At 40.1% G+C, this 21,913-nt stretch overlaps 2 protein-coding genes across 5 annotated transcripts in view; one reads left to right on the forward strand and one right to left on the reverse strand.

Moving 5' to 3' along the window:
- Positions 1 to 1,516: 1,516 nt before the first annotated feature.
- On the reverse strand, positions 1,517 to 20,723 carry LOC128789980 (photoreceptor outer segment membrane glycoprotein 2). Of its 3 annotated transcripts, none has more exons than XM_053946367.1 (4): positions 20,648 to 20,723; positions 8,334 to 8,999; positions 4,316 to 4,562; positions 1,517 to 2,880 (listed from the first exon to the last, which is right to left on the reverse strand). In XM_053946367.1, exons 2-4 carry the CDS (start codon positions 8,912 to 8,914, stop codon positions 2,614 to 2,616), a joined length of 1,095 nt encoding a protein of 364 aa, XP_053802342.1. In that variant the 5' UTR covers positions 8,915 to 8,999; positions 20,648 to 20,723; the 3' UTR covers positions 1,517 to 2,613. The 3 variants fall into 3 exon arrangements, with proteins under 3 accessions (XP_053802342.1, XP_053802343.1, XP_053802341.1); XM_053946368.1 differs by lacking the exon at positions 20,648 to 20,723 and adding an exon at positions 20,387 to 20,408; XM_053946366.1 differs by lacking the exon at positions 20,648 to 20,723 and having other exon boundaries at positions 8,334 to 9,479.
- Positions 20,724 to 21,515: 792 nt separating this feature from the next.
- Positions 21,516 to 21,913, forward strand: part of TTBK2 (tau tubulin kinase 2) — an 85,146-nt gene continuing 84,748 nt past the window's right edge. For both annotated transcript variants that reach the window (XM_053945013.1, XM_053945016.1), the window contains exon 1: positions 21,516 to 21,628. The gene's annotated coding sequence lies outside the window, so the exon portion shown is untranslated. The remainder of the gene's footprint in view (positions 21,629 to 21,913) is intronic.

Raw genomic sequence — 21,913 nt, forward strand, 5'->3', positions numbered from 1 at the left:
TGCCATCTCTGTCTTTATGAATTACGGAGAATTAAAGATGGAGTCTCTGCTGCTGCCTGAGTTTGTTTCCTTGATCCAGTGCCTCTGGAATTAAATACTGCAGGAAACCCAAACTATCGTGACAGGTGCTGTAAAGGAAGCTGGATATGTAGGGTGTAGCACTTCCATGTTCTGAGGAAATCAATAAATACAAAGGAAAGAAGAAAGCATTTATTAACAAAAGTAAATTTTATCCTGATACTGTGAAATGAGCGATTATAATTTTGTAATGTATCTGTATCAGTGGAGAATCTGAATGCCTAGACAGGATAGAAATTTACAGTCTAATGACTAAGTAATTACTGGTAATAGGTCAGAGAAGGACTGTTGCCTGTGAGATGCATGCTGAAAGTAAGCTAATTTGAAAACCAATCACATTCTATTGCTGCAGTTTGGGGCAGTTGGCTGAGAGACAAAGGTTAATGTGCTAAATGCTGATTAGTCTTTTATGGTAATATGTGTTTTCTTCATATGCAAGTAAATGAGCTGTGTGGGGGCCAGAGAAAATTGTATAGCTGGGTACTTACACCTCTGCTCTTTGTGGTAATGTCTTACAGCTGCTGCTGGACTTTTTTTGTCTTGACAGAGATGCTGAGGTTGGATCATCAGCTCACTCTTCCTTCCAAATCTGTTTTTTCAGAGCAGATTCTTGACAAACCCATGAACTAACTAGAAAGCTGTCAAAAGAATAAGCTCACAGTTCTTATAATTCTGCAAGCTTTAGTTATTGAGGTCTAGGACTGTTCTACCAAAAATAGACTAAAATTGTGTTGAGGAAGTGACTGATATTGACTGACACAGGTGACACTTGGCATACTTACCTGAAAAAAAAAATATACTGCATTTAAAGAAAAACATATGTGACATCTGATTAGTTTGCAATACATGAGTGTCTTTCTCCTTGATCTCTCAAGGAGCTACAACTTTCTGCATTCATTCTTTTCCAGCCTGTATCAGCTAATTATAGAGCTGCTGGTAAGTACTTCTGGCTCTCAGAAATGGCTTGAAGGAATTACACACCAGTTAAGTTTTAATGCCTCACTGGGCAAAGTGATTGCAATGAAGACAAGAAGTAGGCATACATGTAAGTGTAGTGCAAAGGGAAGAATTAACAGTTCTTGTAAAAGGAAGTCTCAGCTTACAAATCTAGTTCTTTGAAGGGGTTTTAACATACTTACGTGTAGGTCCAGCATGTTAGGCAGTGAAGGAATTCCAGTTGAAATTATGGTCATGTACATAGCCTGCTGGAATTATACTACAGATCATTACATTGCACAATTTATTTACAATATATCCTTATAGTATAATTTTTGCTTTTTCTCATGTCATGGGATACAACAGTATTTAGATAAAGAAATTTTTACTGTTATTTTGCACAGTTTCAAAAGCAGGAATGGTTCTATTTAAAATATTTCAGTGATAAAACTTCTTTTACTTGATTATCCAAAGAATGCACTCACAGCAGTAACAAGTAAAATATTTCATTTGGTCTTTCCACCTCTGTTTTTTATTGGTACTTTTTTCCTGTTGACTGTTAATGATCAGTTACAGTCACAGGGCATCCTGTAACTACAGGTGTTTTGGGCATTGAAGGTTTTCACTCCATGCATTGACAAAGCTCCTGAGCACTGTAGCAGGGGTGTGATGTGCAAGCTGTCAGTCTGTCTGCCTTTACTGATTACAAATAACCTCTTACCTTCCCACCCCTGGATCAGTGTGGTAAGTACTTTTGAAACAAGGAGCTTTCAAGCATCTAGGATCATCAGTATTTGTTTCATAGGAAGTATCTACTTGTTTTTAAACTTGTGCCATCACATGCTAGTTGGAAGTTTAAATATCCCTGCACAAGCTGGCAGTTAGTTTTCTTAAGCAGAAAACTCCTTTTAGCTGTACCCTTTGACTTTCAGAGAAGTGGGACAACTAGCTTTCTCTAAACTATTGGAGGGAGGAAAAGGTACTTCAGACATTTTGGGAAAAACAAATGAAATACTTTTGTGATAACTTTTATTTTATTCACCTGAATTTTACATACATGGCAGATTCTTGTAGGCTGTAATATACATATATTTTTGTTAAAATTTCTCCTTTCCTAGCTTGCACCAGCAGAATCTTCATTTTGGTTTTTGTTACCTTTTTTATAAATAATCTTTTTATCCAGTCTAATAATTTCTTTTGGGATTTCATTGTTCTTGGGATTTTTATAGGTGTAATGACAAACTTCTTTGCTACCTATTCGACTAATCTTTGTTAGTACATGTAGACCCACCCTGTCTGAAATATTTGCTTGTGCATAATGATTATTCTGATACATTCAGACCACAATAGAAGTCTGTAAGTAAAGGAGAGAAAGTGGAGGACATTACATAAATTTCTTGCAGCGTTGAGAATCAGGGATTTTACAAGTAAAATCACATCCATCCAAAGAAGTATCAGCATTTTTGGAGCTGTCACCAGTCAGTGGTTTGTTCAATTGTTTTACTAATTTTTCTACTTTTTTTTTCCCCCACCAGATAAAATCTGGTGACTGTAATAGAGCAAAGCTACACTTGTGATGTAATTTCTTGGGCGATTTGCCTACCTAGTTGCAGGGATAGATTTTGTTGTAATATTAGTTTTGTCACAGTCTGTGTTTTGAACGTTAATATTGGGGTCATTCATGCCTGAGACAGTGGAGATCTGGTTGGCTTTGCCGAGATTCTTAATGATGTTGATGTTGTATTTGGCAGTTTCCACAAAACTATTTTCTAGTAACCAACCATCTGATTCACCCTCCAGATCTCCTAGCAGAAGGACATTCTTCATGGCTGTTTGTAGGTACCGGACACCAATCAGTACAGAGAGCTGTAAGAAACAGTTAATGGTTAAACAGTTGAAATTGCAGCCTCAGTTCTATCACTCTCAGTTTTCATTGTGTTTTACAGGCCTTATAACTGTGTAAAGCAGACAGACTGTTTATCCTAGCAATATGTCTAACCACTTTTCCAGTTAATTACATTTTTAAAGAAAGATAGCAGGGGGAGATGGATTGAGTCTCCCTTCATTCTTCAGGTAACAATCCCCCTTGCGTGTTATTAGTATATAAATACCTAGAATTTATACCTAGAATTACTCGTGAACCTTGTAGCTTCAGAGACTGCAACTAATTGATGTAGAATGGATGATCAATTAATGGAACTATCAGTCACTGTGAAAGAAAAAATTGTAGTATGTTAATTTCAGTGGATTTTTTTTCCACTGACATTGATTAAATCAATATTTCTTCCAAGGTGGTTTAATCATTCCTGTGTAAGCCATATGTGTCAAACATTGCCAAGGCGTGAAAATTAAGAAGGATGGCCTATAGCAGAGGCTCAAGTCTAAGCTTAGGAAAAAGCCCTACTTTCATTGTTGTGTTGGCATCAAGATCAGCTTGTCAATATTTCAATTAACACAGAGAGCTGCCTCACAGCTTTTCACATGCTTCAGGTTATTTCTGGCACCACAGCCCCTCCTAGAACTGCCTGAGGACTGTTGTGAACTACTTAAATTACAGTGTTAATATTTATGTAATAAATAGAGCAATAGAAAAATAAAACATACTAAAATGGTAAGAAAACTGTATTGGAGCCTGTGCCATTGGGGAGTCCTTTACTTGCAGATGACAACATCCAGAGAACTCTTCTTTACAGCAGGGACACTGCAGATTTGCAGGTGTGTAGCTTGCCTGTGATGTGCTTATTTTGATTGCATAACCAGTAGCCCAGTCTACTTCAAAAAGGATGATATGCCATGACTGCAAGTACTGTCTGTATGGTGAAACTATGTAATATAAAAAGGAGGCTTTGAGATATTAATAAAACACTCAATTTTAATTATAAACAAAACTAATGCATTGAGCCAAAGACCTACTCATATTTTATATATTTCTTAAAACTGACTTAAAACAACATTCAGACCTTCTCATCAAATTTCATTGCAGTTGTGTCACTGCATGTGTCATCCTGTATCTGATCCCATCAATGCATCAGGGAAAGGAATATGCTATATTCTGTTGAAAAAGCTCTGTAAATGATATACATGGTTTCTGATAGTTCTCATCCTCAACATGATTTCCTTCTGCTCTGTGGACTTCAGAAAGGTTGTCTTTACTAAAAGAAATCCTACAACATTCCTGAAGTGCTTGTGGACCTTATACTGAATGCTGAAGCACTTCTTATGTGTTGCACTGTCGTCGTTTTCCATCCTGGAGAGACAGAAGACTGATTAATCTGATAGAGACCATTTTTGTGAGACTTACCTCAAACAACCAAATAAGCAATGCTGCGATGCCAATGGATCTCATGATACCAGTGTAGTAATCCAGCAGAGCCTCTCTGCACCCCTTCATCCAGATATTGAGCTCCTCTGTGAGGAAATCGTAGTTGTAGTGAGCACTGTTGTTTGTCAGCTGGTACTGGATGCAGGGCCGTGGGGAGCTAGGGTTGCAGCAGCTGAAGGGAACTCCATCCACCAAGAACTTCCCATCAATGTTGCTCTTCAGACGGCTGCAACAGGACAAAGTCTGGGCATTACAAACCTGGTGTCAGCAGGAGGCAGTGCCTGTGATTTTAGGAAAGGGAGTAACAAACCTCTGCTGCAATGTAGGCCTCTCCAACATAACAAAAGGAAAATGAGGATATACTTTAAGCAGGAAAAGTTGTTTACTGCAGGAACACTGAATATTGGATTTGCCGTATTTAAGTGTGGTATAGCACAGAACCTCATGTGGTTCTTCATTTGTGCCACAGACATGAGTTCAGTGTTCAGGGAGATGTTTCCTTTTTAGTATCTTTGTGCTGAATACTAAGGACAAATTTTGGACTTGTTTGTCTTGATGGAATTCTAATAGAAGTTATATCCCTGGAAATCCTATGTTTCACTACTTCTGGATTGATTTTTCAACATAATCATTCCATGAGAGAGATCCTAATACAAGAACAACTTTGTATGCCACTGGAACCACTGGAAATCATCTACTGGCCTTTTGCCACTGTACCCATTGCAAGGGCTGGTCCAGCACATGTTTTAAGACTAATTCACAAGGGATTTTCTACTTCTTCTAAGTCCACTTTCTGTAACTTTAAGAAATGTATTTATTGCTAAAAATAGTCCTTTCCCTCCTCCATAAGATCAGGAGGGATACAAGTGGTGAAAGAGGAATAGGAAAAAAACCCATAGGATGGGAAGAGAACACAGTCTCAAACTAACCAAGATTTTCTGGAAGATAAATGAATCCTTGGCATCTGTTTTCTTCAGAGAAAGAGATTTTCCAGAAACTGGACAGTATCTAAGATGCTGAGAGACACTCTCACACCTTGGGGAAGCAGCCTCTAAGCGTGTATCTATTTTCATGCTTGGTGGAAAAGGCTGCTTTCCTGAGACATCCCCATGGGTGAGAACCATGCCCTGGTTTATCAAGTCCAGGCCCCCCCTTTGTAAGGGAGCCAGAATACATGAAAGATAATTTTCACACAGATATACAGCTTTCACTATTTGCCAATAGTAAATTTTCTAATATTTTCCAAAACGTACTCATTTATTAATGTTTGCAAATAATATTTTTCTGTTCCACTACAGCTGATCAAAATGAGAGGGAAGGAAATAATTACAAGAAACTCATCAGGTAAACAGAAGGAGCAGAAACACTGTGGTCCAGTCTTCATCTGGAATTTGGGACCATCAAATTAATAAATGTAACCTTCAAATGAAACATCAGCTGCTAGGAAGCTCAGTATTTGTGTCAGTTCTGTGATGGCAGAAAAATTGCTTTATTTTATTGCTGTGAGCCTACTAAATACAACCTCCTTTTTTGTTTCTTGTTGTTTTCTTCCTCTCTTTTTAATTTGGGTTGTAATTTTTTTTTTTTTTTTTTACTTAAAATTCTCTCAAAAACATTTTCCTCAAAGATCTTTCCAGGTAAACCAGGAAGTTCACCTGCCATTTCCCACTTAGGAATGGGATAGGCATGAATTTTTCTCCATTTTCAAGTCTAGCTTTTCATTTTGTGGCCATCTGGTGATGGAATCAATGCAAAAGAGTCCAAAGAATCCACTGAAAGTGGACTGAAGTGTGTGAGCCATGTTGTGGGCATAGGCAAAACCAAACACTGGAAGGGAAGGAAACCAGAGGGCTCCGATGTGGGGGGAGAAAAGAAAGCTCACAGAGGAGAGGAAGATTGGCATATTGTGAAAGGGAAGACCTTACCTGGGATGGCAAAATGCCCTCTATGTTTCAGGGTATTATATATATTTAATGACCCCAATATAGTACAGCATTAGGATGGTTGAAGTACAATCTCTTAAACTGGGTCTTAAGCTTTTCTTTTGATTCCAAGCATCAATTTAAATGCTTTGTTTTGTTCCAGGCATGTTATAAAGAGGAATCCTCTTTCTTACTGCCAACAGTAGCAGTTTCCAGACTTGGGTTATATCATTCTGCCACTGTGTTTCCTCTGCTAGTGGCAAATTTAAAAATTATTTCTTTTGTATTTTGGTACTTAACAGTATATTGGTACTGTTAGAAGGGAAGACCTTACTAAAAGAGTTGGTGGAGCAAGACATTCACTGCTATTTGCTGCTGCAATTCAAAGTTGTTATGGTATTGTAAAGGAAAAATTTGCTTTTGAGCAAAGATGATTTTTACCCAACCAAAGCAATGGTAGCATTGTACTGCTGTAACATCATGTTCCTACCATTCCTACTGACTGTTTCCATGCCTTGTCAAATTGTGTTGTTGGCAGTAGAGCTGTAGAAGAGGGTTTTGCAGGAAGGTGAAAAGTTGAGTTTTGCAAAGGTTACATGTGAGTTCACAGTATGTCAGGTCTCACCTGCTTTGCCTCTTGATCTACAGACTACTAACTGACACAGAGTACAAGTTGAAACCAAGAAAGATTTGATTCCTTCTCCATCCTTTCAGAACATTACCAGCTGGGCTTAACTTCCAATGATTTCATATCAAATGTTTCCCTACCAGATTTTTGGAAGCCATGGTATAATTTTGTTATACAGCATCAGCTTGGATTCTGCCAATCAAGATAAAATTAAGCAATCTATCCACAGTAAAAGAAATTAAGAAATTACTTTCCTCACCCACATTTCACTGTCACCTTCTGCCTAAATGGGGCAAAAGCTAATTGACAGTGCATTCTCAAAGCAATGGCAGAGCACAGGTGAGCCTGCAGAAGAAAACACAGTTTAATTAAGACCCTGGGTAAAACATTATTGTTTCTGCCTCTCTCACAGAAATAAAAGGAAGTCTGTTTTACTTTTGACCTCACACTAAGCTGCTATTAAATTCCTGGGGATCATATTGTCTTGTCACTTTTCAGCATAGACCCAAGACTTGAAATAGCTCTGGTCAGTCTGTTCTCTGTGACACTTTCTAACGTCTCTCCTGAGAATGCTTGTATTGCTTTATTTCCACAGACAAGTGTCTTCTGTATGCTGATGCCCTCGTTTGTACTCTCCTAGGTCCTGCCCTATGGTATATTTGCAGCTCTCTATATATACTTTGCTATGGTGGCAGTTTCAAATTGCAAATTCTGTGAAATTAAGACCTTTGGCCTCCCTTTCTCTGGCTTTATTGTCACTAATTTTTGAGTTCAACAAAATGCAGCATTTGACAAATGCCAGTCAAGCTCTTTCCATTTGTCTTTCCTGGGAATACAAAGCTACTACTCTCTTGTCAGTGAAGACCTTTTTCAGCTTTAGAAGAATTATTACAGACTGGATTGTCTACTTTTGGTAGTTTTTAATTTTTACCTTCTCTGTAAGTATTACCACTCTTTTTGAGCATATAATTTCACAGTTGCTACATCAAGTGTAGCACCACCACCAGAAAGAAATGAGGAATTTCTGCTTTTTTGTATGTGGTGTTTGGCAGTTTCTCACATGTGAACATACAGATTTGAACTTGGGATTGCAAAATCTAATACCTTGAAGAAGAGGGGTCTTTCAGTGCTTAGAATTGACTGTGCAATGTACTGATAGTACAATCCTTTTTTTCTTACTGTTATCAGCTCACTATAAATGAAATTAAAATTTTGAGGTAGCTAATTCACCACACTGAAAAAGGAGATACATCTTTGCTTTGCATAGCATCCCTAAAGATTTAGCAAAAGGCTACTTTTGATCGTGCATCTATTTAGCATATTTTATGAGCAACATGGTTATTCTACATTTTTTAAATTAAGATACAACGGTCCAGAAAAAAAGGCCTTTCCAGTCTCAAAAGAGTTTTTCTCCTAGAATTTTTTGTTATGACTGATAAATACTTACTCCAGAACCTCCTTGGAAGCCATATTCAGATATCGAGGAGATACCCACTGAATTTCAAACCAGTCTCTAAAGCCATTGTTTCCACAGCAACGGAATCCAATTTGTAACATATCCACTGTTTTCTTTAAGAAACATCGCCCAGGTATGTCTGTGTCTTTATAGAACTTAATGGCATCCCTCAGTCCCAGATAGAGAGACTCTTCCAGCTCATTCCTCATGGTATAGCACATGAGAGCACCCACCAGGATGCAGAAGGTAAAACAGAAGGTACATACGATGTATGGCAGCATTACTAGTTTCCATCGAGAGAACTTGTTTGCATCTGAGCAGTCATAGCAGATTTTGCCACCCAGAAAGTTGATGATACATGCTATGACCCCTACAGAGATCAGCATGTTGGGGACAGAGTTAATGTCCCCTTTTGCCATCACTTCATTGCGCTTCTTGATCTCTATTTTCAGAAAGAGGCCAAGACTGAAGAGAATGATCCCACTCACTACAGAAACCCAGTTGAGGATCCATAAGATCTGAGCCAATTTGTCCCGCTTGGTTTTGGTGAATTTGACTTTGAGGACAGCCATAGTCAGACACGCATTAGGAAAAGAAGCGTAGGTCAAGGGAAGCTCATAAGCTGATTAGGAGCATGGATCCAAGGCGTGCAGAAATCTGAAGAAGAGGGAGAGAGATTACTGTCTGTTTGACCAGGTATTTATAGAGCCTACAAAAGAACTTCCTGTACAGCCTCACGCACTCTGAGTCCTGCCAAGGGAGTGCCCCAGTGAAATTTATTGCTTAAATTTCATAACAATGTGAATCACTTAAAAAACATAAATTCTGAGGACCAACTAGAGCAATTAAAAATAAGTGAATAGTATAAAGAGACACTCTGGATTCCTATGAATTTTTGTCAAGACCAATTTTCTGTGCAGACCCGATATCTAAAAGTGAACTGGTCTGCTGTCTTTCCCTTCAGAAGACTCCCAGTGTCTTTCCCTTCTACTTGTTGCCTGTATTTTTTTTTAACAATTATAGGTATTTATTATTTTCCTGTGTTATGGTCAGGTTTGTGTTCAAAAGTTAAATAAACAAACATATATACAGCTGCCTTTTTTTTCTTTCCTCTCCAGAAAACTTTCTTGTCTTGTTCCTGATTTGGCAACTCTCATTAGAGTGATTTTATACTGTAAAACTTTGCATTATATAATTATATAGTCATTTAATTCCACTAATACAATGGCATTTCTAAACAGTAAAGTGTAATGCTGTAAATCTGGGGAAATAGAGATGTATAAACAGTATAATATTTTTGAAGTTAGTGGATGCTATTACTGAGTAAAACTTGTATCAGCTAAAACAGCGAATACACCTGTTGAAAAACACCTGGGAACAGACAAGCTGGACAGAAGTAGGGCTACACTGACCCGGTAAAGGATCCCCAGCTGCAGTGAAGCTTAGCATTGGCTAAGCAGATTGTTGCAGAGTGCAGTTTAAAAAGGTAATGGAATCCCAGCGTCTTCATGTGTTTACGTCGGAAGGAATCAGTTCTGTTTGTACAGGCAAGGAATAGGTTGTGTGATTCATATTAGGATATGGTTAAATATCTTCATACACTAAGATTTTAAGGCCTGTGAGATCTAATTAATTCAAGTTGCATTTATTTACTCCTGCATTTACAGAGAAAACTAATTCCTCTCAAAGCTATTCAGCTCTGTGTATCTTTTGAACAATATAGAGAATAGTGTGCAAAATGCACAGTATTTTTCTTTACCAGTCTATTTCCAAAGGTGTTGAGGCCAGCGGCTTTCTGAATTTAAAAACAGGGTCCTAATTGTAATGATTGTTGAGGTTATCAGATACAGCTGAATATTGATTGTAATCATATTGTGATAATCATATAAATTATAGGCATCTTACAGAAATGTCCAGAGAATAGTCATTTATAAAATTACAACACTTGCTTTATACCATTCTTTTCCAGTATTGTTCAGACCTCATTTGAAGGTATCATGCTCTGGTGGTACAGAATTAAGCCTCCCTCTGAATTCAGCTGACAGCCTGAATAAGCCTGCTAAGCCTGGAGACAGTACCTTTGATTGCTTCACCAGTTAAGCAGTTTGTGATTTGACCTTAAATAACTGTAAATGATGGCTGCTAATAGATTAATTTACCCCTGATACTCAGGCCTCAGAGCTCACAACAGCAAGAATCTGTTGTGAAATTTACTGATTGCTGATACACAGTTCACGTTCAATGGCCAGCACACATGAATGCATCACTCACTGTTTGTTTCTGTGAAACACATGTACCTATTTGAACAATGCCTCAAAATTGTTCAGCACACATTTAGTTACAGTGTCACTGAAAACACCCTACTTGCTAAACATATTTATTTTTAACATTTGGACAAAAGTTATAAATAGTTCTACTCAAATTTAATTTACTTCAGAGGCATTGTTGATTTTGGAAGATGTAGATTTAAGACTTGGTCATATTCTAGCCGTAGAGAAACTTGAAGTTGAGTTCCATAAGCAGAGATACATTCAATCTCATGTAGCTATTCCATCCCCAATTTTCAGAAGCCTGAATTTTAAAAAAAGTAAAAACTTCCATGCAAGAAAAATTCTCCTGTAATTCCTTGTCTCCAGAAATTCTCATGCTTCCTTTGTGAATTTTTAGTTTTGCTATAGGATCAGATTTCATGGAATATTGACATTTATCTTACAGTGCTACCCACAGCAGCAGCATAAGATCTGTGATTTCATGGAGTCCTAGTGCCAGAGAAAAGGGATGGAATGACTGGTTGTTGCAGTTCAAAGACCACTTCTTGACTGACCCTGGCTATCACTGATATGCTTGGGATTGATCTTTGGGAGATACTGTGCTTGTCATGAAATCTTGAGTGCATTGAGTCTGGGACAGAAGAGCAAGTTATCTATTCTGTTCCTTGTTCCTAGCCTTCTACATTGATACTTATGTTAAGATTTTCACCTATGCTAACAGTTTACTGAATTCATTTCTGATAAGAAGACTCTTCTTCACATCATAAAGAATTCTATAAATGCATCATAACATTATTCTTTCCCTAACTGTTTAATAAAGTATTGAATACATTTATTAGTGTAAGATCTACGGCAACACATGCACAGCTGCGTAGTATAATTTTTTGAGCACCATGAAGAAAGTTTTTCCAGCTGAAAGAACTGAACTGCAATTATGAGCTAAAACTGTCAGTCTTGCTCTGCAACCTGTTTCTGTTCTTCTCCAAGTCACGGTTGGCAGTGGGTTACTGTAAAGCCACAAACGCTCCCAGCATTTCAGTGGTACTAATGCCTCTGTCATAGTTGTCATAGTTTTTAGAAACATTTGCACTTGAGCCACTCCAGAGTTATGAATCATATACACACAGACATACTTTCCCCAGCTATGGGATAGCAAACTGGATTTTATTCTATAAAGGGAGAAATACTTCTTTCAATAAAAGACAAATAAGTGTGGAAATCTCTCCCATACTATCAATACTGTTCTCAAGCTTTCTTTGTCTAATTGAAATTTATCTAACTTTAAAGACAGCTTCCACCACCATACAATTTGCTTCCAAGATGTCACCTAGCTGTTCCTTTGTTATCAACTATAGTGAACAAGACATAGCACAGCTATTTTTTATATTTACTTATTAGATAAAAATTGTTCAAAGAAATTTTGCAATTTTGTCATAAACAAGCCACATTTTATCTTACTGATTTTGCTAAAATCTGCTATTTTAACTAAACATACATTGCCATTTGTGACAAACCACTAACCTGCTTCAGAGGACTGAACAGGATCCTGAAACTGGTAACTTGCTGAATACAAGGGAGAAAATACCTGAATTGGACATCCTGAGGATGGCTGAAATACTGATTTCCTGATGTCTCTGTAGTTGCTCTGTCTTCACACTGACTCACCAATGGAGAAAACCACTTCAACTCTCCTGCCTGTGCTAATCTCTCCTTCATCTCTAATCGTAGCTAAGAGATTTATTTCAAGATTCTTATGCCACCAGATTAAATCCTGCAAAACAGGCCAATTAACTGAGTGTGAACTGAGATCTCACCAACAAAATGGTTTATAAGACTTTTTACCCTGCTGGACATTTGGGCTAGTAAGAAACAGAACTGTTTTTCAGTTCCTGCTAATGTCTTCAGTAGTTCTTAACTTATTTTTAACAATAAATATGCCTCCAAAGGAGGGAAGAATGAGAATAATGAAAGTTTGTGATTCTGTGGGAAGGGAAAATCTATCTTAGGCAACTATCATTTATATGCACTATTATGTTCCTTACCCATCATTCCATATTTTGTTGCTTTGGATGCAATTTTCTGTTCTCTGTGTATTGAAAGTGATTGTCCTAGAAAATAATTCAAGTAACCAAGAGCAATTGGATCATCCTGTATGATTCATGGTAGGTTCTGGTTTGGGACGCTTCCCAGGTTCAAGAACAATCCAGTAGAAACCTCTGTCCTGGTCTCTTATCTAGCTCTATTCCAAGCTGGAAGCAAAAGTATCATGTCCTCTGGCTTTTCTGAGCCCAGCACATAGCAATTTGTGGGACAGACGTGGCTGGTTTGAACTGGCAACAGTGGTGGCAACAAGCTGAGTCTGCAGCAGTGCTTGGTCAAGTTAGAGGTGGTGTCAGTACCAGCACTGAATCCCGAAGCAGGACCAGGTTTGATCTATAGGGCCCATATCTATAACACCTTAGCACAGCAGAGAGAGTTCAGTGGGCACATGACTGACTGCAAGAGACCCTGCACCAGGCATTGTAAATGTGTAGAAATATTCTCAGAAGCATAAACTGTCCCCTCCTGGCTTATGATAAGCAAGAAGCCAGTACCCTGACATGACTGTGATTCTAACTCTGTGTTCTGGCAGTACAATGGCTCTATCTTGCCTGTGTCCTAATGATTCAGAGCGTATGTGATACATCTAGGACCTGTTGGACCTAATGCATATGAACCACACAAATGCTTGCATATAATCAAATACACCCCAATTGCATTGAATTAATCCTGTGCACGAGTCATTCATCATGCTTTGGACTTGCAGAACTCATGTAGACTACAGGGAATATTTTAGATCTGTTCAAATGTGTTGGTTTGTGTACAGATCAACTCCACAGAGGCATATTCAACAGGTATAATGTATTCCTTGGGCACAGCACAAATGTACACATTTTGAGCTAGTGTTCGGCTGGGATGTGATATATCAGAAATTCTGGACAAATGGCTGTAGTACTTTTCTATGCTAAAAAAAAAAAGTTCACTTGTGAAAATTCTACCCATCTGCAGAACTACGAGTGTGTTATCCCTGAGTGTTAGAAAATGTTACTGCCTCAGTTACCTAGCAGCAGAAAACTGCACCTTCCCTGTGGCTGCTTTGCAACACAAACCTCGTACTGGCGTGCATGGAAACAAGCGAACAGGAGATGGCAGTGCTGCTGTATGAAGGCTTTTTCAACAATACAGAGCAAGAGGCTTTTTTTTTTTTTTTCCAGTTTGTATTAGAGACTAGAGGTCATTCACACAGCTAATGGAAGCTCAAGAATGCCCCATTGTAAGAAATTACTTCAATCCAGTTGTAATGCAGTTAGAGACCAGTGCTACCTGTATTTTTTGTTCCATCTCATATTTGGAAATGGTTTCAGCTGCAAATGTATCAAAAGTTGAATAATTCAGATATTAGTTCTGTGTCATAGCAGTTTATAATTAAGCATGATGCACTTTCTTGTAGACCTTTGGGACGCCCAGATATCATGACCACAGAATAGCATTTTGTAACTTGTGTTTGAGTGATTGTACATGGGGGATTGCATCTATCACCCAGTGGTACAGAAAGAGATCACACACTTTCCTGCTAACAGGGGAGATTGCTGTGCTATGGCTTAGGATCCAAACAGGTAAATTTAACAAATGTTTGCCCAATTACTTACCTATTTAGTATCATTCATATATAAGTCCCCAGGCAAGGATATGTTATGAATCAGTGTAATGAAATAACTAGTTGGGATGATGCAACATTTAATTTTACATCTAGTTTCCAAAAATTCATATTTTATTTTTATATTTGGATGGCTTTTCATTTCACCTTGTATTTAATGTAAGTGATAACTAATGATATGAGATTTTGGAGTACTGGACTAAAACTGGAGGCACTTGATGAGTCTGATGGAAGCAAGAGCTATACAACCTTTCTGAGCTGGGGCAAGTCCGTATTCAGGAAGAGATTCTCACTGATATGTGATAATGGGGAGAGGACACGAACAACAATTTGCTCTTTTTGGCTTTTATAAAATTGTGAACCACATGGTAGACACTTAGAGAATTAAGTTTTTAAACAAATAGAAGTAATTGAGTCTTTGAAGAACATTAATTTCTCAATTACATTTTTGAACTTTTAGGAAGGAAGTATAGTGGTATTTAGATTATTATGGTTGTTGTAGTAGATAAAGATAGCTAAGTTAAGTCACAGCATCTGAAATTCTTATGGAATTGCAGAATTGGCAGAGGTAATGTCAAAATTTAAAGGCAAGAGGTAATGGCAATAGTCAATAATTTAAAAGAACCCAGTTGGTACATTAAAATGACACAAAGCTTACTGAAAACGAAGTCAGTTATATTTTTTTACAACAACAGCTCTACACTGTACTACAGTTGTACCAGAAGATCCCCTGTACTATGTTCCGTGAAAAATGTGACTACTATAATTGTAGCTCATCTAATTGCCTGAAGAACACCACAGGTGAAACATTTTCAGATGTGTAAAGGTTATAACAATATGGATGCTGAAAATCAGTCTCAGGCAGAAAAGGATATTATAGCTGACCTGCATGAACTGCACTGCGTGTGTATGGCTTGTCATTCGGGGTCCTGTGCATTGCAGGAAAATCCATATCAGTACCTTTCAGGCCGGCTCTGATTTCAATCCATAGGAGCTGTACTGTCCACAATCTCTGAGTCATCCACTCGTGACTCACAATGAGTCATTACAAATGGAAAACTAAGGCACAGAAATAGTGTATTCACCTTAAAATCAGACCAGCAGTCTACAGTACAGCTGGAAGTTAACATGTATTTTATATTGCCTGGTAACCTAAAACTTCCATCTTGACTGTAACTTCTTTCTGAAGACTAGAATCCGTTTTTACAACTTAATCATAATGAGACCATGCAGCAATCTTTGCTTTTCACTTTTGTACCTTATTCACTATGGATCTTATCCTCACAAGCCAGGTATCAGGAAGCTTTTTGCAGAATGGAATTATACACATAATATGAGGCCTGGCAGCAGAATTCTCTTTACATAATGACGTAAAATTTTCCTTTTAAAATTCCGTATCTCATAGCATCAATACTTTGGTGCACTATACTACCAACTGACCCTTCTTCTCCTAGCAAAGTAGGCAGATATACACTGTCATATTTCTCCTCAAAAGGCCTCCTAAATTAATCAGTACCTATTCTCAGCTTACCTAAACTTACATAAACCTGATGTTGATGCTATTTTTCACACTCCAGACATCATTTGAACTGAACAATATTACTCAGGTCATATTGTAGGGAATTTGAGATTCTTTTGGAAAGAAAAGACAGTTACCAAGGGGAAAAAAAAGAAAGGAAAAGATACTTGCTGGAGTTCCTGAAGCTGTCAAATAGACAGAAGCCAGAACCCAGACACAGGGCTCTTAGAGTTTTTCCAAGATCCCTCTGTCACGTGAGTGGTGACTTCATGCTTATTGACACTGTGTCGAGAACTCACAATTTGTGGAAAAAGACTGAAGGAAACTCAGGTGCCTTAGTGTAGACTGGTGGTGAGAGATGAAAATAGTGTTCAAATAATTTTATAGGTAGTTGCACAGAGGAAAGGAATAAATTCCTTTGATGATAGGATATGAGAAGAATAATGGGTGAAATAATTATTTTAGTGAGAATAGCAAAACAGCTCATAAGAAACTCCTTGATTTCCATCAACAAAGTACTTTTACAACAGGTTGATGCCCACTGGCCAGGAGTGTTGTAGGGACAGTTGGAAAAGGGGCTGAACTAAATGTCTCAAGGTCTGTGATTTGTCTTTTGCTATTAACTAGATACCTGTTTAAACCTCTACAAAACTTTGTAAGAGCTTTCTCATCTTTGGCTGATACTTCCTTTGATCCTTGACTTTTGCCAGAAATGTGAGCTTATGAAATGTTTTTACCTTTCTACTCTTCAGTGAAAGCATTGTTTCTGCCTCCATTTATATATTAATTTTAGTGAAAATTTTCAACAATTTTTCAATTCTAGGAGTTGGTGTATGTTAACTTACTGACTAACCAAACCTGTGAATTTTCCTTCTTTAAGTTCTGGTCATCCTTCTATCCATATCCTCCTTTTATTTTTTTTTTTTTTCCTCTCTCTTCTTTTTCCTGACATCTGACTCTCCAAAAATTTTTGTGGAGCTTGTTTTCTGTAGTCAACTAAGCAGAAACATTATTCAGAACTTCTGACTCATACAAAAATAAATAAGTATTGCCAAGACCCCAAAGTTCAGGCAAGGAAGTTCCAATGGAAGTGTTTGAAACCGATGAATCTGGACTTTGCAGGATGAGTCATCTACTGCCATACATGTTGATTTGAAAAAAATAACAGTAGAGTTCAGAAGTTCTTGCACATTGTTAATCATGTCACCCTTCTCCATCACAGACATATGAATATGTTGGTGCATAGGTCCAGATTTAAATATTTAAAGATTCCTTGAAGAAAAATTAGAGCATTCCTTTCACACAAAAACTATTGATGAAAATTCTCACATCTCCCTTACTACACAAAAAAGATGATGTCCAAGAAAGCAAACTTATTTTTCCATTGCTATATCTTACAAAGCCTAGGGAACCAGAAGTTGGAAGCATTAGAAAGTTGTGTTCCATCTACAGACATTCCTGGAAATTCTGATCTATTTCTTCAAACAAAAAAGATATTAGAAGTGGGTACCCCATTAGATATGTGACTATTTTCTCATCTCTGTTCTTTTTAAAATTGAAAAATAATAAAAGCTAAAGCTATGTCTAGCTGTGCCCAGAAATAGTTTGCTTTCACTTTGGTGTTTACTGGCTTGTTTCTATATGTTTTTTAATTCAGACCAATTCTATTTATTGCCTCATTACATGATTTAACATTTACTACATTTAATCTTAAATAATTATGCATAATATTTATAATTATTAAAAATAAAACATCCATATTAATATGCAAGAATCTCTTAACATGACTGGGGATTATTTTTCATACAGTCAAACTTGTTAAGAAATCATATTCATTGCCATGCACATACCAGCACAATTAAATTTTTTTGTTCACATCTTTTCATAGCCATTATGTGGTCATAATAAAGTTTGGTCTGGCAAGCCTTTTGGGATTTGGAGTAATTTCTGTAATTAATCCTCTTGCTCTCTAACTTAAGAGTTTTGGTATGCAGTACTTTTCTTCTTGCAGTCTACAGCCAAGTGAGACATTCAGGATTGAATTAAGACAACACACTGTGTTGTGGTTTAACCCCAGGTAGCAACTAAGTCCCAGCAGCTGCTTGTTCACTCCCCCACCCCTGCCTCAGTGAGGAAAAAAGTGGATAGAAAAGGCAAACCTCATGGGCTGAGATACAAACAATTTAATAATTGGAACAAAATATAAAAGATATTAGCAATTAGACACTACTACTACTAATTGTAATGGAGGGAGAAATAAAATCCAATAGAAACAAGAGATGCACAATACAATTGTTCACCACCCACTGACTAATGCCCAGCCTGTCTCCCAGCAGCCACTGACACTTCATGGCCAACTCCTTCCCCATTAATATACTGGGCATGATGTTCTGTGGTGTGAAATATCCCTTTGGACAGTTCGCGTCAGCTGTCCTGGCCGTGATCCCCTCCATTCTTGTGCACCTCCTCACTGGCAGAGCACAGGAAGTCGAAAAGTCCTTGATTTAGAGTAAGAACAACTCAAACCCAACTAAAGCATCAGCCTGTTGCCAACATTATTCTCATACTAAATCCAGCACTGTGCCAGTTACTATAAAGAAAATTAACTCTATCCCATCTGAAACCAGGACAGTTTGCTTTCCTGATTTATTTTGTACTACTAAGGATACTCCAAGGTGCCCATTTGCTGTGGTTCAGAGCTGCTGACTAACAGCTGCAAAAAGAGACATTTTTACATCAAGATAGCCAACTAGAACTAACAATGTAAGAGCTGAACAAAGGGCATAGGACAAGTTTTGGCTCAGGTAACTTTTTCCAAAGGAAATCAACACAATGCATCTCAGCGTAACTACATGTACTATCAAAAAAAAAAAAAAAAAAGAGAAAGAAAAAAGAAACTAGAGTAGCTCAATTTCTTATTCTTATTTACATAGAGATTTTAATGTGCTGGTGGTTTTTTGGGTTTGGTTTTTTGGGTTTTTTTTTTTTTTTGGTGTGTAGTAAAGATATTCTGCAAGTCTGCACTGACAGAGGAAACGCTGGTATCTGTAATACTTACCAGCATCTCTGAAGCTAAAATAGTAGAACAGAAAGCCTTGAAGGACTTCTTGGTGTATTTCTGGAGCAGGGAGTTAAAAAATATTAGATCTTTTCTTTAAGGACTTCCTTTGCATAAGTGGAAACAGATTTTCCTTTTGAAAAGACTCAGTTTTAGTTTATTTTTTTCTCTGCTTGACTTTTATTCGAACCATCTAAGTTTTGTCTGCTTATGAAGAGCATGTGGTAATTTGGAAACTTACAGCTCAGTGTACTTCAAGTAACGATGAAGGAAAGGCTATTTGGTCTTTTAAAGCTTTCAGTGTGCAAAAAGACATGTATACCTGGTGTACATGATTCCCATGTACATCGGAATCCCATGATTATGTGCATGGCAATTGTATTAGATAATGAATTAACTTGTGAAGTTCCAAAGTGATGAGCGAAACTATGCCCCCTGGATCTGAAATGATGAACAGGTAAACAGACAAACCAGATAAACAAGTTTGTTAAGGCCTTTCCATTCTCTTTAATTGAATCAGAAAATTCTCCCGAAGAATTGTACACCTCAGGCAACCTGTCAATTATTTGGGGAACAATAAAGTACTCTTCAAAATGGATTCATATTCATGAGCTCCTCATTACATCTAGCATGCTGCAAGTTTTGTTGGCAAAACTAATTACTTAAATTAAGAGGTGGTTAGGTTATTTACCTACCCTCAGTTATGATCTGGGAGGAAAAACACTGCCTACTTTAGAGTGAATGTGAAAAAAATTATTTGTTTGGTGCATAAGAAGAGCTGCTTATGCTAGGATAACTGTCACCTTTGCAATGCCTTTAAGACAAGTTTGAAGGAATATGAAGTTCCAGTTGAATATTTTCCATCTGAGAAATTGTAAGTGCCTTTTAAAGGTAAGCAAAACCCCTAACTCCTTTTGTAACCCAGGAAAATATGCACTATTGCGTATAAAAAAAGCAACTCTCTCCACCTATTGCCATCACCATTGGTTCACTTCCATTCACAAAATGAACATTTCTTCACTCCATCAGCTTTCTTATTATCTGCTTCAATTGTTAGGACACATAATACACATATGCATTAACTACATACAGCGAAATGTATGCTCATCACCAGTGTTTTTCCACACCACTATGACTGGTGGCCCACTGGTTGAGGCAATTCCCTTTGTTAATGAAGAAGCATCTTCCTGAAACTTGACACTGAGCAACTCGCAACTGTCTGGGTTCATTGCTAGGTTTGGTTCACAGCTCCCACTTCTGGGTAACTCACTTGTAAACTACCAGAGCTAAAAATCTTCGTTTTCATAAAGTAGTAGAGGAGATACTTTTCATAATCTTACTCTTTAACTATGATCTCCTTGTGATGAATGAAGAATGGGCTTAAATTATTCACACTATCTTCTTATTCAGCTGGCAATAGGGAAATAAAGGCACCTTTTATTTTTTTTCCCCGCTTAAAGAAACTTCACATGAGAGAAACACTACGGTGTGTTTACTCACTTCATACAAGCTGCTATGAGCACAGCAAATCTGTACCTCCTCCTTCCCGCAGCACAGGCCTGTCGTAGGTGCTGGTGTGCCAGGCGGATCCAGCCTCTGGGCTGGCACTGTGGCCTACAAACGCGTCCTGTGGGCTGGTGTGCGATGATGGCACCCACAGGGGAGTGCCCGCTCCGTGGCCTCACGAATGTCGAGGGTCTTGCCTGCAGTGAGGAGTCACCTGTGAGAGTGGGAAGCCTTCCCTTCGAAGGCCGTACTCACCTAGGCACGGGACACATCACATCCACCGTTTCCTACTGTCACTGTGCGGAGCCCAAGGGTGACAGCCCTGCTGCGCCCCCGAAGGGGACAGAGCTCCTCGCGGCGATGCGCGGTCACCCGCCTGCCCCGCCCCGGCCTCTCCTTCCTCATCCCTCTCGCCCCACCCGCGGCCGGGCAGCGGCCTGCGCCCATCAGGCCCCGGGCAGCCCGCCCAGGTGCGAACAGCGCGGCCGAGCCCCGGCTGCCGAGGCGGAGGCGGCACCGCAACGAGAACCCAGCTTCCCGCCGGCAGCGGCCTTGCGGCGGCGAGCGCCCAGGGCCAGCGCCGACCCCCGCACGGGCGCTGCCCCTCGGAAGCTCATCGGGAACGCGAACTCCGGTGCTCATCCCGCAGCTCGGCCCTGGGGCTGCGCGGAGGCGGCCGCGGCTGGACCGGCGCTCGGCGGCTCAGCCAACCCCGCACTGCACAGCGCCGCGTCCAGGTGCGCCCGCCCCAGGCGCCCTGATCGACCGCGCTGAGAGCCAATCGCCCGTGAGGAATCGCGGCAGCTGCCCAATCACGACTCCGGAAATGGGATGTGGGCGGTGCCCCGGGGACAGCGGGCTCGGTGGCGCCGCGGCCGAGGAAGGGCGAGCGCGGGGGCGGCGGCGCGGGCGAGCGCGGCCGGGCTCCGGCCGGCACTGCCGCAGGGATGGCGGCGGCCGCGGCGAGGGGCTCAACCCCCATGGAGAGCGCTGCGAGCCGCCCCGTGACCCGCTGAGCGCCCTCCGCCTGCGCGCTGCCGTTACCCCTCCCCGCGGGCCGGCCCGGCTCTGCAGTCGCCATAGAGACCGCGCCGCACGCCATGGGGCGGAGGCTGGGCCGGGGGGCGCCGCTGTAGCCCCCGCCCCGCGCCGCGCACACCATCCCCTGTGGGGCCGGGGGCGCCGCCGGGACTCGCCGCGCCGCCCCGAGGAGCCGCCGCCTCGGCCCCGTTCCAGGTGAGGATTCGCGGTGCTGCGCCGCGGCCGCCGCCGTTAACCCGCGCCCCGTCCCCGCGGGCGCTCCGGCCGCCTCGGCGGGGCGCGGCCCGCGGGCTCCGGCGGCTGCCGGCCCGGCCCCAGCGGCTGCTGCGTGGGAGCCGCGTCGCGGTTTCTGTCCCCGCGGGAGAGGGAGTTTGCCGGGCGCGGGAGCTCCGCGGGGCACGGCCCGCCCCGGGAAGGGCTTATTCCAGTGGGGCAGAACGGGGCGATCCCCGCCGTGGAGTTAAGGTCGGCAGGTCTGGT

This window comes from Vidua chalybeata, chromosome 6 (genome assembly GCF_026979565.1).
Source record: "Vidua chalybeata isolate OUT-0048 chromosome 6, bVidCha1 merged haplotype, whole genome shotgun sequence".
Taxonomy (NCBI): Eukaryota; Metazoa; Chordata; class Aves; order Passeriformes; family Viduidae; genus Vidua; species Vidua chalybeata.

What these genes read in the sequence shown, in the direction of transcription:
- LOC128789980 (XM_053946367.1), bottom strand. Translation starts at nt 8,914, where the DNA reads ATGGCTGTCCTCAAAGTCAAATTCACCAAAACCAAGCGGGACAAATTG. An exon ending in GCTTCCAAGGAGGTTCTGGA is followed by an intron (nt 4,563 to 8,333) that starts GTAAGTATTTAT and finishes GTCCTGTTGCAG; the next exon opens with CCGTCTGAAGAGCAACATTG. An exon ending in TGCTTATTTGGTTGTTTGAG is followed by an intron (nt 2,881 to 4,315) that starts GTAAGTCTCACA and finishes TGTTTCTTACAG; the next exon opens with CTCTCTGTACTGATTGGTGT.